At 34.5% G+C, this 26641-nt stretch overlaps 4 protein-coding genes across 21 annotated transcripts in view; 3 read left to right on the top strand and 1 right to left on the bottom strand.

The window, feature by feature from the left end:
- Window positions 1-5182, top strand: part of LOC123706350 (voltage-dependent L-type calcium channel subunit beta-2) — a 155557-nt gene extending 150375 nt beyond the window's left edge. For 10 of the 12 annotated variants that reach the window (XM_045655582.1, XM_045655589.1, XM_045655593.1 and 7 more), the window contains 3 exons: window positions 201-324; window positions 1797-1862; window positions 3227-5182. In XM_045655582.1, coding sequence (XP_045511538.1) covers window positions 201-324; window positions 1797-1862; window positions 3227-3486 — 450 coding nt within the window. In that variant the 3' untranslated portion in view covers window positions 3487-5182. The other 2 variants (XM_045655591.1, XM_045655592.1) reach the window with 2 other exon arrangements.
- The window catches only part of LOC123706345 (long-chain-fatty-acid--CoA ligase 4), a 562712-nt gene that overhangs the window by 355004 nt on the left and 181067 nt on the right, over window positions 1-26641 (top strand). The window lies entirely within an intron of this gene.
- The window catches only part of LOC123706360, a 70919-nt gene continuing 51432 nt past the window's right edge, over window positions 7155-26641 (bottom strand). Inside the window, exons 1-4 of one of the 2 annotated variants that reach the window (XM_045655604.1) lie at window positions 14326-14438; window positions 12287-12543; window positions 9027-9204; window positions 7155-8785 (exon numbers count right to left, since the gene is read on the bottom strand). In XM_045655604.1, the coding sequence (XP_045511560.1) occupies window positions 8438-8785; window positions 9027-9204; window positions 12287-12543; window positions 14326-14385 (843 nt within the window). In that variant the 5' untranslated portion in view covers window positions 14386-14438 and the 3' untranslated portion in view covers window positions 7155-8437. Of the gene's footprint in view, window positions 8786-9026; window positions 9205-12286; window positions 12544-14325; window positions 14439-26641 lie in introns of those variants that run through there. The other variant, XM_045655603.1, reaches the window with a different exon arrangement.
- On the top strand, window positions 21856-23637 carry LOC123706365. Its single transcript, XM_045655613.1, has 4 exons — window positions 21856-21947; window positions 22589-22775; window positions 23166-23278; window positions 23528-23637. Exons 1-4 carry the CDS (start codon window positions 21920-21922, stop codon window positions 23620-23622), a joined length of 423 nt encoding a protein of 140 aa, XP_045511569.1. The 5' UTR covers window positions 21856-21919; the 3' UTR covers window positions 23623-23637.

Raw genomic sequence — 26641 nt, 5'->3', positions numbered from 1 at the left:
CGTCGTAGTGGCAATGATTTTGATATTTTTGAATCTTGCCAAACAGGTTTCTCTTCTGACACGTGTGCTCGACACACATGCTCTTTTTTTCTTGTTTCTACTTTTGGACCTTACCATTTTGATTTCTCATCAATGACGTCACAATAACTCAGTACAATTATGTTATGTGAAACACATTGAACACTTGTATATCGTTACAGAAGTACTGGCGCGCGACGCACCCGCCCGCGGCGGCGGCGCGCGCGCCCGCGCTGCACCCCGCGCACCCCGCACACCCCGCGCACACTGCGCACGCGCACCACCCCGCCGCGCACGCGCAGCCTGGTGAGTGTGCACACAGTGGGATTGGGGATGTGTGGGAAGTGGGGATGTGTGTGTATGGGGAGAGTGTAGTGTAGATGTGGTGAAGATGGTCATAGTGATGATATCGATGACTGTAGTAGTATTAATGGTGATGATTATATTAGTAAAAGGGATAATGATGAGGATTGTAATAGTGATGTATAATAATGGTGGAATTAAAGATTATCTGGTGAACATGTTTGTGTAATAATGGTGACCATGACATTGATTTGTAAAAATTTATGTGTTGTGTGAAAATTTTAATAATTATGATAGTAGTTCATTTCCAAATGATAGTCTTTACAGTGTAATACACTAAATTATTAATTTCCGGTAATACACAATTTGAATTTTGCCATATAAGTTTCATTTTTGAAACATAATATCTCATACTCATAACTCATTTACAATAGGTGAAAAAGGGACTTTAAACTGAAGTGAAAGAAAGCAGATGAATATCCAAGTGAATTAGTTTAAAAAAATCTGTCAGTAATTCTTAATACCAAAATTCAATTATGAAGAAGAAGAATAAAATCTTACAATAATTTTCACAATCCGTAATTTCTTATGCAACAATGTACATCCCTACGAAGTCACAGGTTAAAAATTGATCTATCATCCACATACACTTCTAGAATATTTAAGAATAGTCTATAACTGACAAATAACGTATTTTAATTAATAAAAACCTAGGCAATATCACTTTAAATTTAAAGGTAGATTTTTAGCATGACGTTTTATAACAAACATATAATATAACTGGTTTGGTTAGGTTACACCGGCCGAGGTCAAAGGCTGTCACAAGTGTACTCAGGTACCCGCATATATAGTATAAATGTTGTATCGTAGCAGTACTAATTGTTGCTGTAATAGCCCTACTGGTATCTATGCTTCTATAGGACCTTCAAGTTTATGGGCAAGATCATTGCCAATAAAAAATGGGGTTTATAATTTTTAATAATATATTTTTATCAAATCTGGGTTTTTGGGAGTTCAGTTCGAATGGAATTGATAAAAGAAAAGTCTTTACTGTTTACACAATTCGTTCTATTCATAGAATCTTCATTCATTTATACATTTTAACTTTTACTTACGATACTAGAAATCTCTTCCCTGACAGTCATGATAATTATCATTAAAATTTTATTTTTAAACTCGAACATATTATTATCTAAAACAATTAAAAAATCCTTATATTCAATTGAAACTTATTGTCATGACTGTTTGTCAAATCCAGAATGGTATGATAAATGTCTATTCGTTATCATTTTTTCCTTGTAGATTTTCCAATAACCCTAACCCTAAAACTTAGAAGTAGACTTCATTTTCATCTAGACATTCGTCTCCTAAATTACCAATTCCCTGTTCGATATAATACAAATTTCATCACCATATCATCTATGTATGTAAATATTTCTTGATATCTGTAACTAACAAATTCATTATCTCTATTGAACCCCCTGCTCACTCGGGAGGACACCGGGAGAGGTCCGATTCCTACAATTACGAAAGGGAGAGAGGTAACTAACATGGAGATACCAGTTTCACGAACAGTTGGGATAAAAAGTTATTTGTAAATACGCTTTCCCTAAGTCCTTTAAAATTGTAAGGAAACTTTCTTGGAAGAAAAGGTTCATGTTCCTGAAACTGATGTCTAATTTAAAGATTATAATAAAACTTATCTATATGATCGGTTATAATGCTGTTACACCGATTTGTGATAAGTTTTGTAATAATTTTATCCCTTAATTCAATTAACTTTTTATATATAAGTTTTAGTCACAAAGATTCACAAGAAAACAAGTTTTCACGGCAGACAACGGCTTAAAAAATGATAAATTTCCTGATAACTGATCTCCTTCGTTTCTTAATATTGTATGTCCAACGTTGTATTGCACTTCACTACTTAGTTCATAATCTCCTGATTCAAATGTTTCATTTACACTTCAGCATTCCATTCACATCAATGTTGTAGTCTGTATGTTGTCGCTTATTCGAACGTCATTTATATGTATTGGTACGCTTTTAGAGCTATAGTGTTCACTTTGTATCATTACAAATGTATTATAGAATCGTCCACTTCATTAGTTCCTGTTCATTTCAGTAAACGCGGCAGGACAAGCACATTAGCATCGCAGAAGATCATATAATCCTGTTGTCATTTAGCAGACCGACGAAGCCCCATCCAGGTTGAATCATTTTGGTTCCCAAGTTATTTTTGCTTGTCCCACTAATCATGGTGTCGCTTCTACTAACTCAAATAGTTCCTCACAGATCTGTTTCTATCAGGGGTCACTTTGCACTGTCGTCTTTAAATTTATCGATGTCTATTCTATTTCAAGCTTTTTTTATATTAAATATTGTCTCTGGATCATCTTTGGACTGGCCGTTTACTTATTATTTATTTCTCGTAACATTTCAACTCAAACCCACGTTCAAAGATGGCAGACCAATGCTATGCTACTCAGAAATGCTTAAGGGCTTCATCAGGTGTCTGGTTTGCAGCGGCGCCGCCCCCCACGCCCGCGGCCGAGGTGCTGCCCAGCCCGGGCAAAGTGCGCAATGTGGGGGAGCTCAGGGTGCCCCTCGTTACCTAACAGGGCCCGTAAGTGCGTGCCGTGTGAGCGCCGGCCCTCCTCCCAGCCCTTGTGTGCCGTGTGTCTAACGTGTGTCTTATCCTCTGCCGGTCGACGTCCGATGCGAGATGGAACGGGTAGAATTAGCCTTAGAATAGATAAACCAAATGACAATTATTATTTATAACTATCTACCTTTTTCATTTCGCACTTTAACCCTGACCGAGACGGGCATCATAAAACAGAATTGGTTTGTTCCACTAACCCCCCAACATATTGGAGCACATAATAACTGCTATCACGGTCAGGCGGCAGGTCCCGCGCGGCGCGGCCCGAGCGGCTGGAGGAGGAGTACTACGCGCGCGAGCAGTACCACCGGTACCCGCGCGACTACCCGCGCGACTACCACGAGGGCTACGCGGGCGAGTACCGCGACGAGCCGTACGGGCACGACTACACGCGCGAGTACGCGCGCGAGTTCCCGCGGGAGGAGCGCGGGGCGCGCGCGCGGGACCGCGAGCCCGCCGACGAGTTCGCGCCCTCGCGCCGCGCCCTCAACGCGCTCTAGCGCCCGCCGCGCCCCGCGCCCCGCGCCCCACCGCCCCGCGCCCCACCGCCCCGCGCCCCGACAGCGCCCCGCTCTCACCCCCTAGTACCCGCCTCGAAAGCACCGACATTCGCCGTTCACCGAGCTCTCCGATCAATTTTACGTCGATACTCTAATGCACTTTCGTCGATGATATTACTCATTAAGTATTGAATTGTAAATATAGATAGGTCCGGGGCCGGTTGCGGGCCGCTCGGCGCCGCTTGCGGCCGGTCGGTTTGCGATTTTGTGTAATTTCGGTATATTTTTAGTATTCATTGTCGCGCATAAAGACGCTGTTTCGATTACTGAGCTTTAGTGCCACGCTTCGAAGACGGTGTGAGTGATTTTTGCCTTCGAGTTATGTATCGAAACGATTCGGCATTTTTGTTTATTTCATTGTTTTTACTCACTGCGACTGCGGGCAGTTTAGTTTGGAAGCCTGGTTTTGCTGAATTAAAATATAATTAATTTGATATCGAGCATCGTTTGATCGACGACAGTGTACCACTTGAAAACCTTGTAATGTTAAAAAGCCTTATTATAGTAGGTAGATGTGTAAGTCCCCGAGATCTTGCAATTGTTTGTAAAGCTTTTATCGTATAAATCAAAAATATTTAAATTAGCATAGATTTTCGCAGACCGCAAGATTTTGCTTATTTCCTTATACGAGAGACTTGTTTAAAAATTGTTATTAATTAAATATTCAAAATTATATTTTGAAGCGGTACATTGAGTCACGAAATTTTTGCATAAGTTATGAAAATTATATGTTGTATCTTAATAAATAATATATTGTGTAGATTTTAAGAATTCCTATTTTAATTATGATTCCCTTGTTCCATGTTTTATGTTAAGTTTCTGTAAAAAACATTAAGCGATTTGTTTAAAATGTTACCTAAGATTTGTCCACGATTTACCAACGAAAGAACAGATTGAAGAAGTACTGTCGTTTATTAAATGAAAAATGTCATAACATTCACAATTATTAATTGATATATCTGATTTTCAAAGCTTGATTAAGGCAGGAGCGACTCGGCTTTCTTGTTTTGTGTAAGTGATTGTGTGTGTTCGTGAGGAGAGATGTAGGGATCAATGACGTCATAGACATTATTGCCGTTCGTAAAAAAGTATCAAAGTATCTTACTTAATAAATAAACTTGCAAAGCTAGTTAGAGGCGCTAGTCTCACACACAAATTAATAAAATACTTTACAATACTTAATTTGCATGTTTTTACAATTCATCATTATAGCATCTAACTCACCACGCTATCAACGAAGTTAAATATTTTTCATATTACCGTAGTATTGTAGTTAAAATTGTGGGTACTTTTCTACGCACGGCGCTATGCGTTCAAATCGATATAGACAGCGGCCGTGAGCGGACGTCTACGGAAAGCAGTCTTCAATTATTTGCTGGCTATTTAAATCTATACGCTTGGTGATTTTTTCTGCAATTATTTGTACAAAGGCCGTGTCTATAAGTATTTGAATGTATGTCTATGACAACCCTTGCACTGACGGTACGGATCATGTTATGTATAATACTGAATGATAATTCTAGTGCCGTTAGATATTATCTAATACCCATTTTTGGACATACATACTCTTGTAATTATAATGCATCGTCTGTACTTCATTGTTGCAATCATTTGTAAATAAAATACTTTATATCGATTCTGGTATTTTTATTGAACCTATAACAATTAGTTTAATAACCGTGAAAACGGCTAAACACGTGATGCGATAACAAAATAATAGTTAACTATTGAAGGACTATTAAACGTGTCTATAAGCGCTTTATTGTACTTTTTAAAATACACGTGAATAATTTTATTGAACAAGCTAAATTTTGACCTTTTTTAGCATGATTAATTAATTATTCATCATAATACATACCATCCCACTTATATTATAGATGCGAAAGTTTGTTACTCTTTCACGCAAATACTGCTGAACCTATTACAATGAAATTTGGTATGTAGGTAGCTGAAAACTCAGAATAAGACAGGCTAGTTTTTATAGGTAACAGAAATCCCACAGGAAAGGGAAGTATGTGGGTTTTTCTTTGAACACGCGGGCTAAGCTGCGGGCTGAAATCTAGTAAATCATAATACCTTTTGCCTTTATACCTGGGGCCGTATGTTAGATGTTTACACTTTATAATTATTTGAAATGTGCTCTGACATTTGATACCCCACATATATTTTTTTTTTATTCTTTACTCTAAATGCCCTAGAGGGTGCTGTAGTCAATTGAATGTAACATGTAACCTATAACCAGCGGACAATGAATAGGCTTCGACACCTTAATTGTCTAACTATGATTACTAGTTTAGAAGCTATAAGGGAACAGATGAACATCCATAGCCACATACATACAGGTCAAAAGCATTCCTCTCCTATTGCTTCGCAGTTCGCTGTAAAAAGAGATATATTTATAGTTTACTTTGACTGCGTCGAGATAACAAATTGTATTTTCAGGCATTTATTGACCTTGAATTTATATTTTTTGGTTTTTATGGCATTCAAATGCTTTACAAATATAAATTTATAAAGAATAGAAAAAAATCGATCACGAGGCGGGACTTGAACCCGCATCCTTCGCGCCATTCCGGGGCGGATGCCTAATGCCGGGTCCAGACTGGTGAAACGTAACATGCAATGTAACATTCTGCCTTTCATTGCATGTTCGCTGCTGGTGTGGACGCATAGCGCGCTCATAACGCGCATTCACTACGAACATCCCGCGTTCGTCAGTTTCCGCCATTCTGCCGCGGCCCCTCGATACACGTTTTTTTCGTGCGCGTCAAACCGGTAGATCACACGAAGCATGGAGTCCGAAGACCACGTTCTTGCTATGACGATTATCAGTACTTCATTATTAATAATACCAAACATAAATTAACCAACCAAAATATACTGGCAAACAAAAATTCCACGCAGTCTCGTCCTCCATGTTCGTTGCGTTCTCAAACGAACGTCCACATTGGCTGCTCTGCGCACACTACGCGCCCCTTTGTGTTCGTCGAAAAACCGACAAATTTCGGATCGCTCCGCGCGCGGCTTGTAATGCTCGTAGCATGCGCGTGTAATGCACAATTCGCGCGCGCCAGACGTCCAAACTATGAGAAATTGTTACAAAGTGTGTTACCTTTCATGATACATTGCAGCAATGTGGACGGTGAATTCTTTCATTGCATGTTACATTGCATGTTACGTTTCACCAGTCTGGACCCGGCATAACCAACTCAGCCACTCGTGACACATCCATTTTTTCTATTCTTTATAAATTTATATTTGTAAAGCATTTGAATGCCATAAAAACCAAAAAATATAAATTCAAGAAAAGGTCGTGTTCCATCGTTACAATATTGTATTCACTGAAAAGTGCTTCATATTGGTTGAGATGGTTGTTAAATCATCTCAATAGATGGCGCGCGGTGTGTCCCTTAAGACACATAAAACTTTTTAGAATTTTTTCTATTTTTTTTTAGAATTTTTTCTATTCTTTATAAATTTATATTTATTGACCATTCTCATAATATAATTGTTGGCGTGACCAAATTTATCACCTTGTTGTTCACCATCATTGTAAGTTTTTCTGACTAAAATTGAAGTAAAAAGGGATGAAAAATGAAACGAGCACATAAGAAAACGTAATCATTTAATTTATTACAGGCATTATAATTGACATAATCCATTCGGGCAGCGCCCCAGATAAATAAATTAAACATCACAATACATAACAGATAAATATCTAATCTTGCCTCTTTGGTGTCTACTAGCTAACATTATATTAATTTTATTTACAATTTTACACCCAGTGCTTGGTATACGAGAGTTTATTACATACAGGAATATTTCGTTTTACGTTGATGACGTAATGCCTCCTCTACACTACACGCGAAATCCCTCGGCGAAGGAGCGCATTCGTTCATATTCAGAACGCACTTCGGGTTACTTCGTGCCCTTTGACTCAGGCGCAAAAACCGACAACAAAAGGAAGTCGGCCGAGGCGAGGTAAAGTTGGACGAAGTAAGCCAAACAGCCTCTCTACGTTATTCTATTCGTCTAACCTCGTTCAACTTCGCGAGTAGTGTAGAGGAGGCATAAGACTAGAGAACTATGTATACTCAATTATTCATTTTATATATTATCATAAAAGAAGAGAAAATTCGTGTAAAGGTGAACAGATTTTAAAAGAAAACACATTTTAAGTTACAATCTTTCGGATACAATGTCAATTCTTATTTATTTTCCGATGAAGGTAAAGTCGCTTTTTAAAGGGGTTTGGGTACTTTTGTATGGGCTAGTGGGGCTAGTGGCGTCGTGATGACATTTCGCGGCGAGTGATGAAACTTGTCAGAAAAATCTTATAATAAATCATCTAGATTCTAGATGAATAATACAAAACCAAATATCTCTGTTCCTAATACGTTTCGAGATTTGTGTCCATAATAACTTTTGCTAACAATATATTGCTCTTTTAAAATATCCAAGTGTCATCACTTGTCGCGAAAGTTCATCACGACGACAACTTTACCCAAACCCCTTTAAGTATAACAGTAAATACAATGGTAGTAAAACTTATCCTAGTCTCTAAAGAACTTGTGAATATTTCACCTATTATATTAAATAAGCTTAGAACAAAAATTCTAATTGCATTAATGGACAATTTTGACATACTTATAGTTATACAGAAGTTCTCTTGAAATTATTTAGGTACATATAGCTCATAGCTTCACAACACCTGGGTGATTCATATGAATGTTATAATACTAGTTCTATCCGTCCACACCTTAGCCTAAATATTTACAATCCTCTCGATCTTTGGTACAAAACGTTCCAATATTTACACTTTACATTTTTACATTCGGCGCTTTTTGAGCGCTTTCTTTCCAAAATTATATCGGACTAGTTTCATCGCTAGTCAGATGTACAAGTAGTCGTTTTTTGTTTCTCTACAGTAGCTTATACTGGGGAACTTGTATACTGGGCTGTATCGTCTGTTGTCGTCTGACTCTAGGGAGAGAGCGGACAGCGCTCTGGAAGCTTCGTCGTCTTGGGTGTCATCGGGGGAGGGGAGCGGGGTGTGGGGCGTGTGCGGGGTGAGGGGAGTGAGGGGGGCGAGGGGCAGTGTGCGCGGGGGGAGGGGGGGCGCGCGCGGGTTGCGGCGCACGCGGAAGTGGCAGTCGCTGTCCGACGGCCACGCGCGCTGCACGAGGAGGGGGAGGTCGTCCGGGTGCAGCTTGCGCTCGTACTCTTGGGAGGGACACACCTGGAATAAAAAGGTGGAATTTTAAATACAGAGACACAGACAGACGTGATTACGCAAATATGAGATGATACAGAAATGTCCTTTTTATACATTTCTTATTTAGCTAAGTTTTTTTTTCGATAGCTTTAGGCACAATACATGGAAACTCCATGTTATTAAGATAATAGACAAATTCTCAAATTCTGATCTAAAAGTAATTCTTAAATAATTATCAAACAACAAATCATCAAAATCAACCTACCTCATACAAAGAGAACCGCTCAACACCCTCATTAGAGTCGTAACAGTGCAGCAGTATCGCCAGCAGTTCATCAGCTGTCGTCCTCTCACTCGTCAACAAACACTTGTATTGAGATGACGACATTAGTGCTGAGTCGTAGATCTTCACGAGACCACCTGGCCGCATTTGCAGAGAAAATCTGGAAAGAGATGGGTCAATATTAGGAAAAGAACTTGAAAATAAAGTAACTGATGGAGTAGAGACTGTAAACCAAACAAGTTTCTAAAATAATACGTAATGCGTTAATTGATATAAGCACTGACCCTATTGAAATGTCGCAGAAAATGGTTACAATTCAAGAGTTATAGAAATAAAATTAAAAATAATCATATAAAAATAGTAGGTACATATATAACATAAGATTACCATGCAACTACCATAAATAATAATACTAGAATTTATAATGTAACGAATAAAATATGTTCTCAAATATATTAAAATATAAACAATGTAACCGTAGCAACGAGCAGATAATAATAAATAAGCTTGTTAGCGATAAAGCATCAATCCTTACGCATCCACTTCAAATAATTAAATGTAACGATAAATTTGAAGATGCACTAAAAGGTATTACGGGAACATCGAATAAAGAACTCAAAATGTTAAGATATCTGATGGACATAAACATAAAAATAAAAGTTTATGATACATTTTTCTTTTTCGGAACTCCTTTGATAAGGAATCCGATAAATATTTAGTACTATAACTCGTGTATAATGAAATAATAACAATCGGTTAAAAATATCGAATTTCAATTATTAGTTTTCCCATAAAAAGGAAAAGACTAAAAATCCCACGTAACCGTGAATCATTACAGCTGTAATATGATTAAAAGGAGCATTCTCATTATTTTATTTGTACTCCTAAACTCTATCAATAACATTTTTATGAAATTAATCTATACCTTTAAAAATAAGTTCTTAACTCTCTGGCAGTCTATTTATAACTTCACCTTCTTATCCATAACTCTATCAGTTACAGCAATAACAATAGATATTACGTCTACGGATAATTTTAACGATTATTGGTGTTATTTATGGTCATAATCACCATTGTTTGCGTAATAATTATCACAACGGCAATAAAAAAGAAAACTATGACGATATATTGTTGATGCACTTCTGATTAATGGATTTCTTACATTCCTTGCATATTAAGATAACTTTAGTTATCTTTATTTCGTTATTTATATCGGTAAATATATATTCGTCGTTTAGTTAAATATATATTAAAAGTTCGTATAGATACATACTCCCAACCTACACTATTCCCTAATCATCACTTGCGTAGCTCTTACTAGAACTAAAAGAAAATTTTTACTCATAAATATTGGTCTAAATAAAACATCATAGAATAAAATCATCGTTAATTATGAGATTCTCAGTAAGTGAAAGGGCATAACTCTCTGATTGTTTCCTCTATAAGCCATCCATAATTACACATTACTAGGCTTCTAAGAATTTTCTCCCATCCGGCGGACCTTGTTACATTGATTATAGCAACAATTCCCTTCAATCACTTTAATCCAGCCTTTGTAAATTAGAATTGAATGAGAAGAATGTAAACAATGCTATCAAGTCATTAAAGCCCAATCAAAGTGCCACAAACAATACAGACGTCACAACAAAAAAAGAACAGACGGTCACAGGGCTTGGAGAAATCTTTAAACTTTTTATTACTGTCGTGTTTATGCGCCAGGAATAGCACCGGAAAGGGGACAAAAGCGTCTTTTTCGAGCGGCTAGCCGGTGGTCCTACGAATGTTGTAGTAACATTGTTTTGACAGATTTTCGACTAAAACATTTTGACAAAACCGCTAACAAATGGAATTGGAGAGGAAGAAAATATGTTAATTATATTGCTGACAAATATCTCAATTTTGAAAGATAAACAAATATAAAATCGGCTAGTTTCACGATCATGCTAGTTGTTTTCAAAAGCATCTCATTTATTTCAACCAAGATTATCACAGAGCTATATAAAACATTGTCCAATATGTTTATTGGTGTTCTTTGTATAGATTTTGATGCATTATGATCTTTTAATGTCATAAATAATAGACTCAAAGAATGCAATTTAATTTAATTGCAGACAACAACATGTCATACTAATATGATTTGGGTGTAATTAATTTAGATAGAAGTTAATACTGCAATAATTTGATAATTAATTATTATATTATCAACATTCAAAACAGAAAGGTTGCGAACTTCTAGTGCAATTGGCCTAAAATTGAGATCTAGTTGTGACCTAAATTTGATAGCCCAGTACTTTGAGGACGAAACCAAAATTGACAAACTATATGATGTGATCAATATATGAAATAACTTTCGTAAAGTAACAATTTATTTGAGAAATAAATATTGATTATTTAAGGCAAATAAAATAATAGTGTTACAAAAATATCCGATCCTATCATTTTAGACATAAGCTAGAGCTAAATTGTTGAAGTTGATAACCAGGTTGGAATTTTACATTAAGGAGTAGGTACTTGAGTAAGTTATAATTAGGATTTATGTTTTATCCAAAAAGCACTTCAAAGAAACCTTGGATATGGGCTATGGCATGTAAATTCTTTTATTTCCTTTTTACAATTACGTGAATCATGATAGACAAGTACGCAGGGCTTTACATCGGTTAACTTTTTAGGTGTATGTTATCACCACTAATTCGAAAAATCACTTGTTATCACCGAGGGAATACGGATAAGAGTTAAAATATTATCAGAAAATAAATCATAAATCTTTGACGTATGTTCATGGTACCTTTTGTTTTGGAACTATATTAATATAAAGTTTTATCCTTTTGTGTTCAGTATTTTTTTCCTGAAAAAGTAACAAAAATACATCCGACGACGCGGTTGGCGCAGTGGTAAAGTAACTGCCTACTGAGCCGACGGTCCCGGGTTCGATCCCCGGTCAGGAAAAATATTTGTGTGATGAACTCAATTATTTGTTCTTGGGTCTGGGTGTTATTATCTATATATGTATTTATTAAATAAATATTATATTTATCGTCGCCTAGTACCCACAACACAAGCCTTAATTGAGCTTACTGTGGGACTAGGTCGATTTGTGTAATAATGTCCTATAATATTTATTTATTTATTATTATTATTTATTATCCATCCTCACAAAGTTTTGCATTTATGATACATACATAAATATAGTAGGAGTATTCAATATATAGGTAGTATGTTTAACAAGTAGGTAGGATACTTACTTCGAGTAACCCTTAGGATGGCAGGCCTGGAGCGCAGCGGGTCTCGCATCATCATCCAACACGAGCGTGGTCCGCAGACCAGCTGCTCTGACCCTCACTTCCATGCTCAGGTAGAACAGCCGAGGGTCCCGGTGCCTCATGCGAAACTTGCCCAGGAGGGTGGCCACCACCTCCTTGGCTCTGGTGCCCCAGGTCACTGAGAGGGTCTTGTACTCTATGTCCGGTCGCAGGCAGCGGGCGTACACTTTTATTGTGGTCTGGAAATAAAATGATGTTGTTAGGAAAAAAGATATTGTATAAAAAAATAGGTATATCCTATGATATATAAAAGAGCTAGATACGTTACCCGCTCTCTATTTTGGCAAGAAAAAACTCAGGTAAGTGCCCGAGTTTCACTTAGTCACGCACCATTCAGCGTCGTGGCTGGACGTTCTTTTTGTATTTTAATCGGCAGTTGTTATTACGAAGTACATGAGTGAGACATATATTATGTCTCGTGCGTGAGAGTGAAAGAGAGAACAACTGTATTGGTGATAATGCGTTAGTAAGTAGGTATGTATTAATTACGCTGTTTTTTAGTGCAATAATGTTGGCGTATGCCGCGTCTACTAGTATAATAGGTCATTGGGTATATCAGTGAAGTTGCGAGTAAAAAATTTTGGTGATAAGAATCCAATTGGATATTATATTCAAATCTTATTATACACTTATAAACGATTGTTTTTTATTTTCATAATAAATGAGGTAAATCATTTTCCAAGAAAACATTTACAGATCTCATGATCCTTGACCTAATGGTTGCCTGGAAGAGATCGCTGTATTAGCGATAAGGCCGCCTTTTTGTACTTTTTTTCTATTTTCTGTGTTTTTTTGTTATTATTTTGTTACTGGTGCAAATAAAGTATTCATTCATTCATTCATTCAGATTGTGAAACTCTCGACCAAGGTAATATAATTACCAATTTATCGGTAAAGCTGGTGTACCCTGCTATAAACACTAGCTTTCAGGCTATAATCTAGATTCAAGGCACAATTACGTCTAGGTTAAAGTCTAGGTTGGAATTCTTACACCATTCTAATGTTTACCCATACCTATAATTATGCAAATCAACAGAAAGTAGCCTGTAAACTAGCCTATTTTAAATTTTGAAACATATCCACGTAAAATATACGTGAAAGTTTCCTTTTTCTTATTCTCGTACAACACCAAAATAATTATATGGTTTAAAATTGCAAAAGAACTAAATAATTCTTAGTAGTAGAATACCAGAATCACCGTGTTTACTAGCAGTTCAGTTATTTGTAAAACAAACGTTTGTAAGTGCGTCAAGCGACAACTGCTGTCTCAAATCAACACTTCGCCACTTCCTGGACGCACGCTAACCACAAAATAAATTTACAAAAATTACACAGAGTATATAGAATATCGGATGGTAGGATGTCACCTTATTAAAGAATTGGGTAATTACTGTCAGTTGTTTTGTAATATCAAAATTATTTAAAGAATATCCAATTAGTTTTTGGATTAAAAAATTTATTTGCAGTTTCAATTGAAATTCAACTAAACTTATCATGGCCAATTAATATTTTTGGCTACTATTTCGGCTAAGCTTAAAAGCTTCTGTCTAGTTTGATTTCAAACACTTGGTCATTTAGTATTTTCCATTGTTATTCGAAAATATGCTTACGTATTGTAATGCCTCTACACTTTACAATTGACAAACAGCACAAACATTAAAATTATTACTCAACACAACAGTATGCAAAGATTGCAGAAAATCAGGTTCCCACGCGCGAAGGTCTACAAACACGTAACACTGAGCAAGCACTGAGCTTTAAAAAATTATGATAAACACAATTTTATAACCTAAAAATATTCCAATATAACTGGCCATTAACAAAAATAAAAAAAAAATAAAATAAAAAAAGAATATCATCCTTGGTCTTCTAACTTCTTCCACATTCGAAATTCAAATATCAGCGCGAAATTTTAAATCTGCCAAAAAGTATTGGCTATTCTCAATAAAAAAAAAACTTACATGAATGTTATGAGGGTGGAAGGCAAGACGCATCCGCGGGGCCGGCACGGGCGCGGCCATGTTGCGACAGAACGTCCGATCACAACGACAGCTATTTGTCTACTGAGCCAGGATTTACGGTTTGGGACTTCGCGGAAGTGCTAAGGGTACGAGGGGTGCCACCTGCTGTTTCCTATTGTTGCAACAGGAAGCCCTGCGTACTTGTCTATTATGCTCTGATTATGATGCTTATCGATGGTGTCCTATAGCGATATCGAGAGGACATCGAATATTTTCGATATTTGATCAATGAATAATGATTTTCCCATAGTCTTATTCTTCTTTACCAATGCTAACGTATCGCTACTTAGTATCTATTATTTATTTTCATATAGTTCTTACGTATGTTTCATTATAAAATATAAATATAGGTACCAGACGGGTGTATATAATTGCGAACTACTTCATAACCAATAAAAAAGTATGGTAGTACAATAACCCCTCGTTTATTAGTGCAATTTTTCCCACGGCATCCTACCGGCTACCATTTTGTTTTAGTGCAGCAAATTTTATGACTGGGTTATTCAATGTGTAATAAAAATAAAACTAAGGAAAGTTTAAGCACGGTACCCATATTATTTAACAAAAAAGTTGCTGTCCATTTAGATAAATTTCTGCATAAAAATAGTTCCTGCCTTATTATTTTCAACACAATCTATCAATTGATCTAAAAATTCATCAAAATTACTTTCAACATTTTATAGGCTATCCATAATATGTATAAGAAACTACTATAAAATATATTATCATACAGAGAAGTACGTAAACCAAATTTTGTACCGAAAAAAGTTCAGGATATTACAGTCAAAATCTAATCATAAAGAGAAGTAGGTACGTAAACCAAATTTTGTTGCCGAAAAAGTTGAGTAGTCAACCGAACCGTTGCCCGCGGGCAAGCATCTAGTAGTATGAACAACAATGTTATGAGATCGTTACATTATATACCTAGCAGAAGAACAATTATTATCAAAAACATCAGTTTCGATTCGTTATGGTTTTAAGGATGTGTTGCGAATTTCTTCATATTTTTAAGATCCATAAAAATAATATGCTCTTTGAACAGTTAACAATTCATGAACCTTCAACATAACATAACAGTAAATACTTATAACATAACAGTAAATATTATGTCTGTTGATTTGTATGAATCTGTTAATTCTGTTGATTTTGATGATAAATAAATGTAACAACTTAGAACTTATAACTTTTATTACCGTAATTACAATTTTTTTGCTCCGGATTAATAATTTCATCAAAAGCTAATTCTTGCGAAACACATACAATCAATAAGTTCTAAGGTTACATTAATGACTCAAAATAAAATGAAGCCGCATGGTGACAAAGCAGATGCATTTCACATCTGTTAAATAAATCGATTATTTATTTAGAGGCAAGCTGTATATTACGGTTCTCTTAACTGGGTTTGTCTAGTCAAGAAGTCAGTCTATTCCAGGAATAGTAAGACTTGACTATTGATTAAATTTTCTTATAAAATATAAAAGACAAAAAAATCATCAAGTACTTAGTAGGTACATAATAACTGTGATAATAATATGTACCTACCTTCCCTAAAATATTGTGATAAAGTTTGTATCCCAGAGAGCCAGAAAATCAAATTGCCTGAGTCTTTATTAATGTTTCAAATTAAATGATATCTTGATAAAATCATCTTTACATAGTGATAACGTGTCACCTATGGTGTCACCTTTTCAAAACATGTCTACTTGCATCCTTTTCAAAATGCCCTGTTTTAAACTTATATTCATAGACCAAGGTGCAAATAAACATTGACAATTACACACATAGCAGTAGCTTGAAAAGCACAGACTTCCTCAATAATCATAACTGGGTATGGTAATGAAAGTGTCGGTAAAAGTGGTCATCATTCGTGAACTTGGAGGAAGTTGAAAAACCCGCGCCGGACGATCTTGGAATGTGTTCGTAAAAACTTGTAAGTGCTTCGAGTATTGAATGACCTTTGCGTTTTGTTTTATATTAAGTAGCTAAATGAAGACAAGAATGAATAAAGTTTGCATGATTTTTATGTTTTCCTATTCTAATCGTTAAATATGTATTAGTTTTTAGACGAAAAGCTCGGGTTCGAAACGCCTCAGGATCGAATTTTTCTTCTTATTGTAACCAATTGTTTAGAATATATTGTATTTTTAAATAAATATCAAATAGATCATCTTCTTAGATCATTTTAAATGTAATCAACTATAGTCCTTTCCACCTAAGATGATTTCTGTGACACTTCATCGTGTTCCGAATTACGTATTTTATGTTTAAAACGCCAAAATGATTTTAGTGCATAATATTTTTGGTAATTAGGTCTCTACTATTATAATTTATTTCAAACTTCATTTGAACAGTAAATACCTACCTATGCGTTTACAACATACAAAGTAGGTATGCAAAACATATTATTATGAAGCATATATTATTATCAGTTATTAGTAATTACGTTCTATAATAGCCCAGTAACAAATTAGTGTCTATTCTGCCATGCACCACAATCGGGGAACCATTATTATGACAATTATTACACACGTGCGACGATAAAGAGATTAATCGTAGTTCCGACTGTTAAACATAGATGGCACTAAACTTAAAAATTAAACAATGCTTAAAAATATTAAGATCCGTCTAAGCTTATTTTCTTTATTTAGTAATAAATTAATAATTATTACGACACAATAAATATTACTATTTGGTAATATCCTGGTTATATCATTTCCTATTATGAAAGTAGAGCACTAATGAAAATTTTACGGGTCAACCGAAGCTTAAATGATTGATTTTCACATTAATTAAATTCGTTGAGTTCAAATTACTGTAATTAAATAATGCCATTTATAATTAGCTTTGCCTGTAATAATATTATAATATTGCAATTAAAGAATTACATAAAAAATTAAAATATATTTTTAGGAATTCGTTTACTCTTTTTCTCAATAGGTACCTACTTCAAGTTTTCTTAACATACATACCTACCTATATTTTAATCAAAATTCTTTAAGTAAAAGATTCATTAAGTCAGCAAATTGGAAATTAGGTACAACTGTAATAATTACAGAGACATTACATAACCCTATCTAACTACATTGACACTGCATACATTAAAATCACGTCTAATAATAATCGCATTAGTTTTGGTTTAATTTTACACGAGACAGGACGCCCTAAATTGGGTGAATGAGGTGTGACGACAGGAAATTAGGAAATCGGAAATAATGTACCTTAACTCGTTAATAATAAAGGCGTGGATCAAACGTTTTTCGGAAAGCACAATTTGAACGTCCGCCGGCGTTTCCATTCCCAATCATTTGATAGCAAACATTTCCTATTTCTTTTCATGTTTTATCGGAAATTGTTTTTGATCTCGCTTGTGGGATGTAGGAAGCGTTTGGTTCTGATTATGTGAGTATATTGAGGTTTAAAGTAGGATTATGAATAATTATGCATCGTCATTGTTTACTTTTTCACCAACAGATGGCGCTACGGTTTTATGGTATTCCTATAAATATCAAAATGTATCTGTAATTAGTAATTATTGGTTACCTAATGGTTTTTTCTCGACAAATATAATATACACAAAGGAACCCAATTAATGTCTTAAAGTACTGGAGGAAAAAGGAAGAAAATTAAATAGTGTCCGTCTATGTAGTTGGTGCTTAAATATAAAACAATTAAATAAGTGCATGTATAAAAGGCATTTACTTAGTATTGGAAGTTGAGAAAAAGCAGTCCTTTACAATGCATAATTAATTATATATAATTGCATATTATGTATGTTCATACATCAAACCAAATTGGTCAATTTAAAAAGCGTGCTACCACAAAGGACGACCATATTTTAATGGCTACGTTTACTTTTTATGGCCTGCTGTAATTGTCTAAAGAGTTGTTATAACAGTTGTAGACGAACTATGAAAAATACATAAAAGTTCCGTAAATACCTTATCTTTAAAGTACTTCATAGAACGCGTGGGCACTTCAAACAACCAAAATACATGCAGTACATATCTCAATTTCTACCCCTCCCACGAAGAAGGCTATATGTATATTGTATAACCTTAGTCATAATATACAAAGTTTCAGAAATGTATTAGTAGGAACAGAGATTTTCATTGGATTTCCAACACGTTTGCACAAACGGCTGACCCCTCAGGTCCGTAACATTGTGTCCACCACACACATTATCTTTTAAACATCACATTCACACCACAAAAAAAATATGGAATGCGATGTATTAGTGGCAAGCCATTAGAAATTACTGGCGAGTTTTTTATTATTTTTTTTACAAATTCTTAATTATTTCAAATAAAGAACGTCCTTCAAACGGGATGGAATCCCGCCATCCAGACAGGAGCCTATTTTAAAATTTAAAAACGAAGAGTTGTGTAAAAAACGCGGCAAAAAATGTGCGTGGTGTGCGCACGTGCTCAAGAACACCAGGTGGACAGGATACGCAACCGTTTGATGCTTAGATAGTCTGTGATTATATTTTTATTAACTGTTGTAAAAATAAAGGGTTGCCTGTTTTACTTTTATCTTTATTATGTATAGATTATGTATAGACAAGACAGTGATAGCTGTTCCTTTGAAAGCCCGCGCGTTTTCTAGTATAGAGGTAGTACATAGATAGGTATGATATATTTACAAAGTATTTTTGTAATTTAGTCGATTGTCATAGCTGATAGGAGGAGAAGCATTATATAAACCGGTGACTTGATTAATTTTCCTTTATACTTCTGTCTTATCTAACCCAATATCCAGGTGACCAAAATATACCATTATTTTCACATTAAAACTGCCATACCATTTAATATTATCAAAATGAAATATAAGTTGAATGAATAAAATAAATATTTCAGTAGCGCCACATCGAGGTAGCCGGTCGTTCGGTTAATTTATTGACTTTTAACTGGATTTATTACAATGATCCGCGCTCGTGTCGTAACTATGTGAGAAATGCAATGGCGGGAAATCTTTGTTTTTTTTTAAATATAAGTTAAGGTAAATAAACAAAAATTGGTGGATTTATTGCTATTTTGACATTGGATATCAATTATAAAAATAACAGCGTTTTGCGACATGAGACACGTTAAAAATCATAGATTTTTTAAAGAGGTAATCATCTTAGGTAGCAAGCATATTTTGTACTTTCTGTGGAATACAAGAAAGTAACTTATGATGTAATAAAAGTTCATTTAACTATGGTTTGATAAAAAAATATTGATACATCAATTACTGGAGGGCCGATAATTGGTTACATCGGAAATTACAAGTTTCCCAATCCACAGTTCACTTCACACATAAATTACTGTGATTGAGACGTTATTATTTATAATTTAACCATCGTTAAATATTTATTGAAGTGAAACTCCTTTATGCGCGTTGAGAGTAAAATTTCAAGGTCGCGTCATGGCAATACATTCACGTCATGGAGTATGCCGACAATCTTTGAATCTCGCTAAAGAAGTTTCACTACTGACACGTGTGCTCGGCACACACGCTCTTTTTTGAAATACGGTCATTCGAATAATTCGCCGCTCTTTTCATTTTTATAATTTTACTCTTGAATCAAATAATTTAATTTAAATCTTTTAATTTAATTATATCCATAAATTTCCAGAGACGCAAAAGAGTAACAAAACTGTTTTGTTACGTTCGCGTTAGTCCTCTAAAGTACACTTCAATTGCATTTTCTATTTGTTACAAATCCGAAACAATTGTGAGTAATTAACTTTATCAGATCTTATTCGCAACAATTAATGCTGTTAGAGAAAACACTACATTGAATGAAACCTTTCAAATATATTTTGAAGTTCTTTAATTCGGATAATCGTAGAAAAAATCGTTCATTATGTTAGACCGTATCTCTTTTCTTATGCGTTTAATTCATTAAATTGTAACTACGAATTAGATATTTTGTTAATATTGGTACCTATGTGTTCAAATACGAAATGATAAAACATCGTTTATGGAGTACCAACAGTTTTTGAAATTTATCATTTTTCGCAGAATTTTAGTCGGCTCGAAGTACAAAAAACCTTTGTTCAACGGACAGTGTATTTTGTTATAAGAAACTAGTGTGAATCGCTATTTTTGAGACAACGTTTTAGATATCATAACTGTTGAATACTTTGTAGTCGAAGGTCAGATAAAAGATGGTGTGTGTGCGCGAAATACAGATAAAACAAAATGCATGGTAAATCTATACTAATATTATAAAGCTGAAGAGTTTGTTTGAACGCACTAATCTCAGGAACTACTGATCCGATTTGAAAAATTCTTTCGGTGTTAGATAGGCATTTATACATAATATAATCTCGCTAAGACCAACAGGAGCGGAGCAATGCGAGTAAAACTGCGGAGCACATCTAGTGTTGTAATAAAAAAAAAACTCTCTTATTAATATCAACTGTCAAATCTGAACCGTCATTAAATATTAACAAGCTGTCCCTGTAAATTAAAACCGTCCATTTTTGGATCTGTGGGCAAGCGGTTCTTCTTGACCTGTTTGAAAGCAAATGGACAACACATGTTTCGTCTGTAGCATTCTTTGCAAATCGCACGTAAACGCTTCGGCTCTTTTATCTGGATTATTGGAGCGAGAACAGAGTGCAACATTTGTTTTGAGCACATCATCTGTCTAATGCGATTCAACTGTTTGGCTGTGTGGATCGTTGTCCTTTGCCTATACTGAATGTGAAAGTTGAGCGGTGCTGCCATAAAAATAATAATCATTTTCTTTTTTTGTGTTTAATTGTAACTACTTACGTACAATTTTTATAGGTTACTAGCTGCTCCGCGCGGTTTCACCCCCGTGGCTCCACTCCTATTGCCCGTAGCGTGATGAAATATAGCCTATAACCTTCCTCGATAAATGGGCTATCAAACATCTAAAGAATTTTTCAAATCGGACCAGTAGTTCCCGAGATTAGTGCGTTCAAACAAACAAACTCTTCAGCTTTATAATATAAGTATAGATTTTATAGGTAAATTAGATCATTTAAGTGCAAAACTTTAGATAGTATAACAAAAAATTTAATAGGTATATGAACTCTACCAAAGATCATAAGTACCATAAATTGGGCTTACAATCAAAATGTATTTCTAAACTCGAAACACTGGAAGTTATCAACTACACACTATAAATAGTGGTAAAAGATAAATCTCAGATTGTTTCTAGGAAGAGTGTGGGCGTGATGAACGAATTCTCTTATTTATTAAATCTCTCAAAACGTAACCATTTCGTGAAGTTTCGTGACGATGACAAATTTTTAAGATGAAATTACTTTCCGAGTTTAAGTCAATTGTTTTTGATTACGTGATTAATTAATTTATTGTTTAGCCAATTGGTAGATATAATAAGAAAAAAAAATTATCACGAATTACAACAACTATCGGATGACTAGTTTTTGAGTCTGGGCGATAGCAAAGTAAATTAAAACTAAATGAAAGATAGTCCGTGAAGATTAAATTGATTGAACTTATGACAATCTCCTTTATCTTAATTGAAATTTAGTATCGTTTATGTTTAGACGTGATGAAGCAATTGTTTCTTTACGTTCTTTGTAAGTATGCTTGAAAATACATACATACAAATTTCTGTGTATAGATATACATATTGTGTGGACAAATCTCTTATTTGCTTATAGCTGTTATTGCACAAGAATTTAGTATAGAAATGAAGAATAACAGTTCCAAAAACTTCTTACTCAAATAGTCAAACGTTTATTTATTCAAGTGGTCTTAGAAAAACTGTAGGTAAATACCGGGTTTTGTCATTGATTTAGAATTCCAAAAATCATCTCGTTCACAGATTTTATCATGTGTATAATGATTTCGCAATTTTCCATTTGTAATAAACAAATAATCAAGAAGAAAATGCTTTCTTCTTATGTTGGATTCGTCATTTGAGTGATTTCCATGGCAATATTATTCTTCAATCACTCACTACATAAGTACATAGTATAAAACAAAGTCGCTTTCTCTGTCCCTATGTATGCTTAAATCTTTAAAACTACGCAACGGATTTTAATGCGGGGTTTTTATAGATAGAGTGATTCAAGAGGATGGTTTTAGTATACCTATAATTTATAATTCGTTAAGTTTTAACTTTTAGACAAAGCGGGCGAAGCCGCGAGCGGAAAGCTAGTTCTATATATACTTTATATTATTTTATTACCGATTGCTTGATGAATATTCCTTATAGTTCTATCAACAAACGCACAGAAAAACAGAAAGCCCCTCCCATTCCCGCACCTCACAGACTTCAAGCTGGAAGACATCGATGAACCAGTTTTTACATTCGAGGGTATAAACTATGATGAGCTGCCTCCGAACCTGAAGAAGAAGTATACTGACTGCGTCGCAGATTATATCAGATGTTCTAGACAATTGTTACGTATATTTTTAAGTTATTATCGCGATTTTTTTTTACTATTTATTTTTCCTCACATTTTTTTGGGTTTTCATCATTAAAATATATAGGTAATCTATTTTTCTTTTAATCCTACTAATATTATTAATGCGAAAGTTTGTGAGGATGTGTGTGTGTTTGTTAATCTTTCATGCAAATACTACTGAACCGATTACAATGAAATTTAGCACACATATAGAGGATAACTTGGATTAACATAAAGGATCGGTTGCCGGAAATCCCACGGGAACTGAAACTATACGGGTTTTCTTTGAAAACGCGTGCGAATCCGCGGGCGGAAAACTAGTCTTTTATAATATTACGTAAGTAACATAAGTATACATATAATTTATATTTTTATTAAATACAGGGTATATCACAATCCCCTATGTGGTTACGACACATACAGATGGAAGTATCACTACTTTCATAGTTACTGCGAACTAGAGTATCAGAACTGCGAGGACAAACACATAAAAGATAGTGAGTAAATTAGATTCATTGTAAATCACCCTTATGAAAACTACATTTTTATGTACTAAATCTGGTAAACTAGCCAGTAAAATAAATATTTGTCTATGTGTATATTTGATTTACAAGTAATTTGACATCAGTTATTATTATTTTCTAATTTCAAATCAGTAATGAGCATTTTAATGCTATAAATAAAATAAACAAAAAAAACCCAAATCCTAGGCATATAAATTAACTGCTAAATTTAATACTTTTCAGGAAGATATCACGTCATGGGAGAAGGATTTAAGTGCGAACTGCAAAGACGTTTTGGTGATGATAATGTGGTTATTGATAGATTGTTTCTGAAATAAACCAGTTTTTATTTATTTTGTTATACCTTGGATTGGTGGTTGTAACGTAAGACTTCACCAAAATACCAGAAAACAGAAAAAGAAAAGAAGAAATCTTGCCCTTATTAGAAAACGAGCTTATGTCTAAGGCTTATGTGCTGTCTTATTTCTTACGAATATTATAAACTAGCTTTTCAAAGAAAAACCCGCATTGTTCCCGTTCCCGTGACATTTCCGGGATAAAATCTATCCTATGTGATAATTCCAGTTACCGTCTATATTCCAGTTACGGCTAGTCCAGAATCAACGAAAGAAAAATAGAGATACATTCTTTTACTGCGGTAATAATTATTATACCTTGCGCTTTCACATAGATATATTTGTAAAGATATTTTCCCTTTATCGCTTTTGCAATATAAAAATCGATTATGCACTTCATACAAGACCGGTTCGAGGAAATAAATCGAAACGCGAAGGTTTGCGACATGTTCTCAGAATAATGATGTAAAGGTAGACTTACAAGGTGTTCCGCAATTATGAGCTTAATATCAAAATAACGAAGAAATGTTGAAGGTCACAACTAATGGGGCTAATTGTGCTAAATGATAGTATTTGTAAATAAATTAATATTCCTGAATAAATCACGCAATCAGTTCGAAACTAACAAAGCTGGATTGGAAGACTATGCATGTTAAGTTTTAAATTTAAGTGATCGAGAATTGAAAATCTTATGCTACACATTAACAAAATGAACTGTGTATGAGATGATTTCAAATGTATACGTTAACAATAATAAACGTTAAATACAGTGCTAAATGCGCTTCTAAACAGAAAGGAAAGTTCGTCTAGGATTCCTGCATAATACACAGACTGGACAAACCTAATAGTAATAAGCATAACTAAAACGAAGGGTCTTACTATAAGGCATGTATGCAACTACCTCATTCATTCTCAATTTATAATCCTCACTCAAAATACAGATAGATTCCTATATAAGTAATTATATTAGGTACATCTGATACTAACAGGAGAATTTATTCGTAAAGTAAAACCTCTTATCGACAGTTAAATAAACGACATGCGGATTTGAAAGCAAGGCAAGGTCGTATGCGACATGATTTAAATTCCAAGTTGGCGCAGTACGCAGATGCTTTAATTTATTGACCCGTAATACAAAAAGGAAAGAAAAAACAACTATAAGTTGAGCTCCCAGTTGCATTGCAGCTTATAGTTTTTTAGTATCAAATTAGAATGGTATGGTAATGGTAAATCCAAGAAAGTATTTAAAAGCTAGCGATTTTACTATGTATTATTGCATTACTATTAAATACTTATTTCAAAGCAAGTGCGAGTAGATGGCATAATATTTTGATTAAACTCTCCATATTATTTTTCCTTTAATTGGAATTTTGAACTTTGTATTGGAAAGAATCCAGGATCGCCTGGTGCAAACTAAAAAAGAAAATCATGAATCAAAGCAATCAGTATTCACTTTCACAATTACCATAGATAACACAACAATCGAACATGGCGGAGATATGCGTGAAATGCCACTTTGACAGTGACGTCATTAGTGCACTCAATACGTCATTCATGTCGTAATCTTATCTTATTAAATAGTTGTTTCTTCTATGATAATCTCCTGGCATTTGATTGAGTGAAAGTAACATTTCGTGTCCTAATTTAATATTGTGCAAGAGTTCAATATTTATGGTAGTCCCTACTCCCTTCTATAAGAAACGAATCTAAAATGGAGGTTCTTTAATGGCGCGACTTTTATTTAATTAGCTAGATAGACAACCTTTTTTGTATGATTGCTGTCATTTCAAAATATTTTCAAGGATATTATTACACTTAAAAATACAGGGAATTGATTCAGAATATTATAAACAAACCCGATTGCTTGTGCAATATCAATCGTTTGAACAGTTCCTATTAAATCGAGGCCGGAGAATGACGCACGACATTTTGAAAAAAACCTAATCAATTTATGCTTTTATGTCCCTAAGTTATGTCCATTTACCTACTTTGATTTAGTAGATACATTGCATATAATTTACATTGGAAAACATAAAATAAGTTATGCCTAAATAGATCAAGTCACTTTTCTAATGTAAATGAATTCATTTGATTGTCGCTGTGACTGCATAAAACTTTAACTTTCAATAGATATTTGTTACGATAAAAATATACCAGCTTAATTTTGAACCTCCCCTTTTTTGAAGTCGGTTAAAAACTATTCAATATTTGAAATAAATATGTATTCTGTGAAAATTAACATAAATACTTTTACCGACTACTTAAGAAGGCATACAAATAATCATAATAATTAATAAGTATTTTATGTTAAACTCCTGTTAAACTGCAGTTACAAGGCAACCAAGATACACAACACCTCATACTCAATACGTGTAAAAATTCATTTTCCTATACAAATGAGTCTCACAAACCAATATGGTAATTCCCGTCTACTAAGAATTGTATGTCACCACGGAAACATGAACAGAGATCGTATCAATAAATGATAATATTAAAAGATATTAAATAAACAGTTCCGTCAGTAATAATGATTACTGGCGTTTATAGTATTATTATGGCAATCATTAATGCAATATGTATGTTTACAAATTACAAGGTAAGAACGATAAAACGGAGTGTATGCGTAGCACAGTTACAACTAGGTACGTATCACTACAAACAAAGTCGCTTTTCTCTGTCCCCATGTGACATGTCCCTATGTATGCTTAAATCTTTAAAACTAAGCAACGGATTTTGATGCGGTTTGTAAATATATAGAGTGATTCAAGAGGAAGGTTTTGGTATATAATTTATTAGGTTCTAGACAAAGCGGGCGAAGCCGCGGGCGGAAAGCTAGTACGTAGGTACTAGCTTTCCGCTTTTATTATTTAAAATATAGGAACGAATAATAATATACAAGTTTAAGGAAAATAAGCATAATAACATTCAACAAATACCATACATTAGTAGTAAAGAATCTGCTATTTCGTGTTAAAATCTGTCTGCAATTACAATTAGTTTG

Source organism: Colias croceus, chromosome 3, assembly GCF_905220415.1.
Source record: "Colias croceus chromosome 3, ilColCroc2.1".
NCBI classification, from domain to species: Eukaryota; Metazoa; Arthropoda; class Insecta; order Lepidoptera; family Pieridae; genus Colias; species Colias croceus.
The sequence above is the reverse complement of the archived record's forward strand: the minus strand, read 5'-3'. Positions and strand labels throughout refer to the sequence as shown.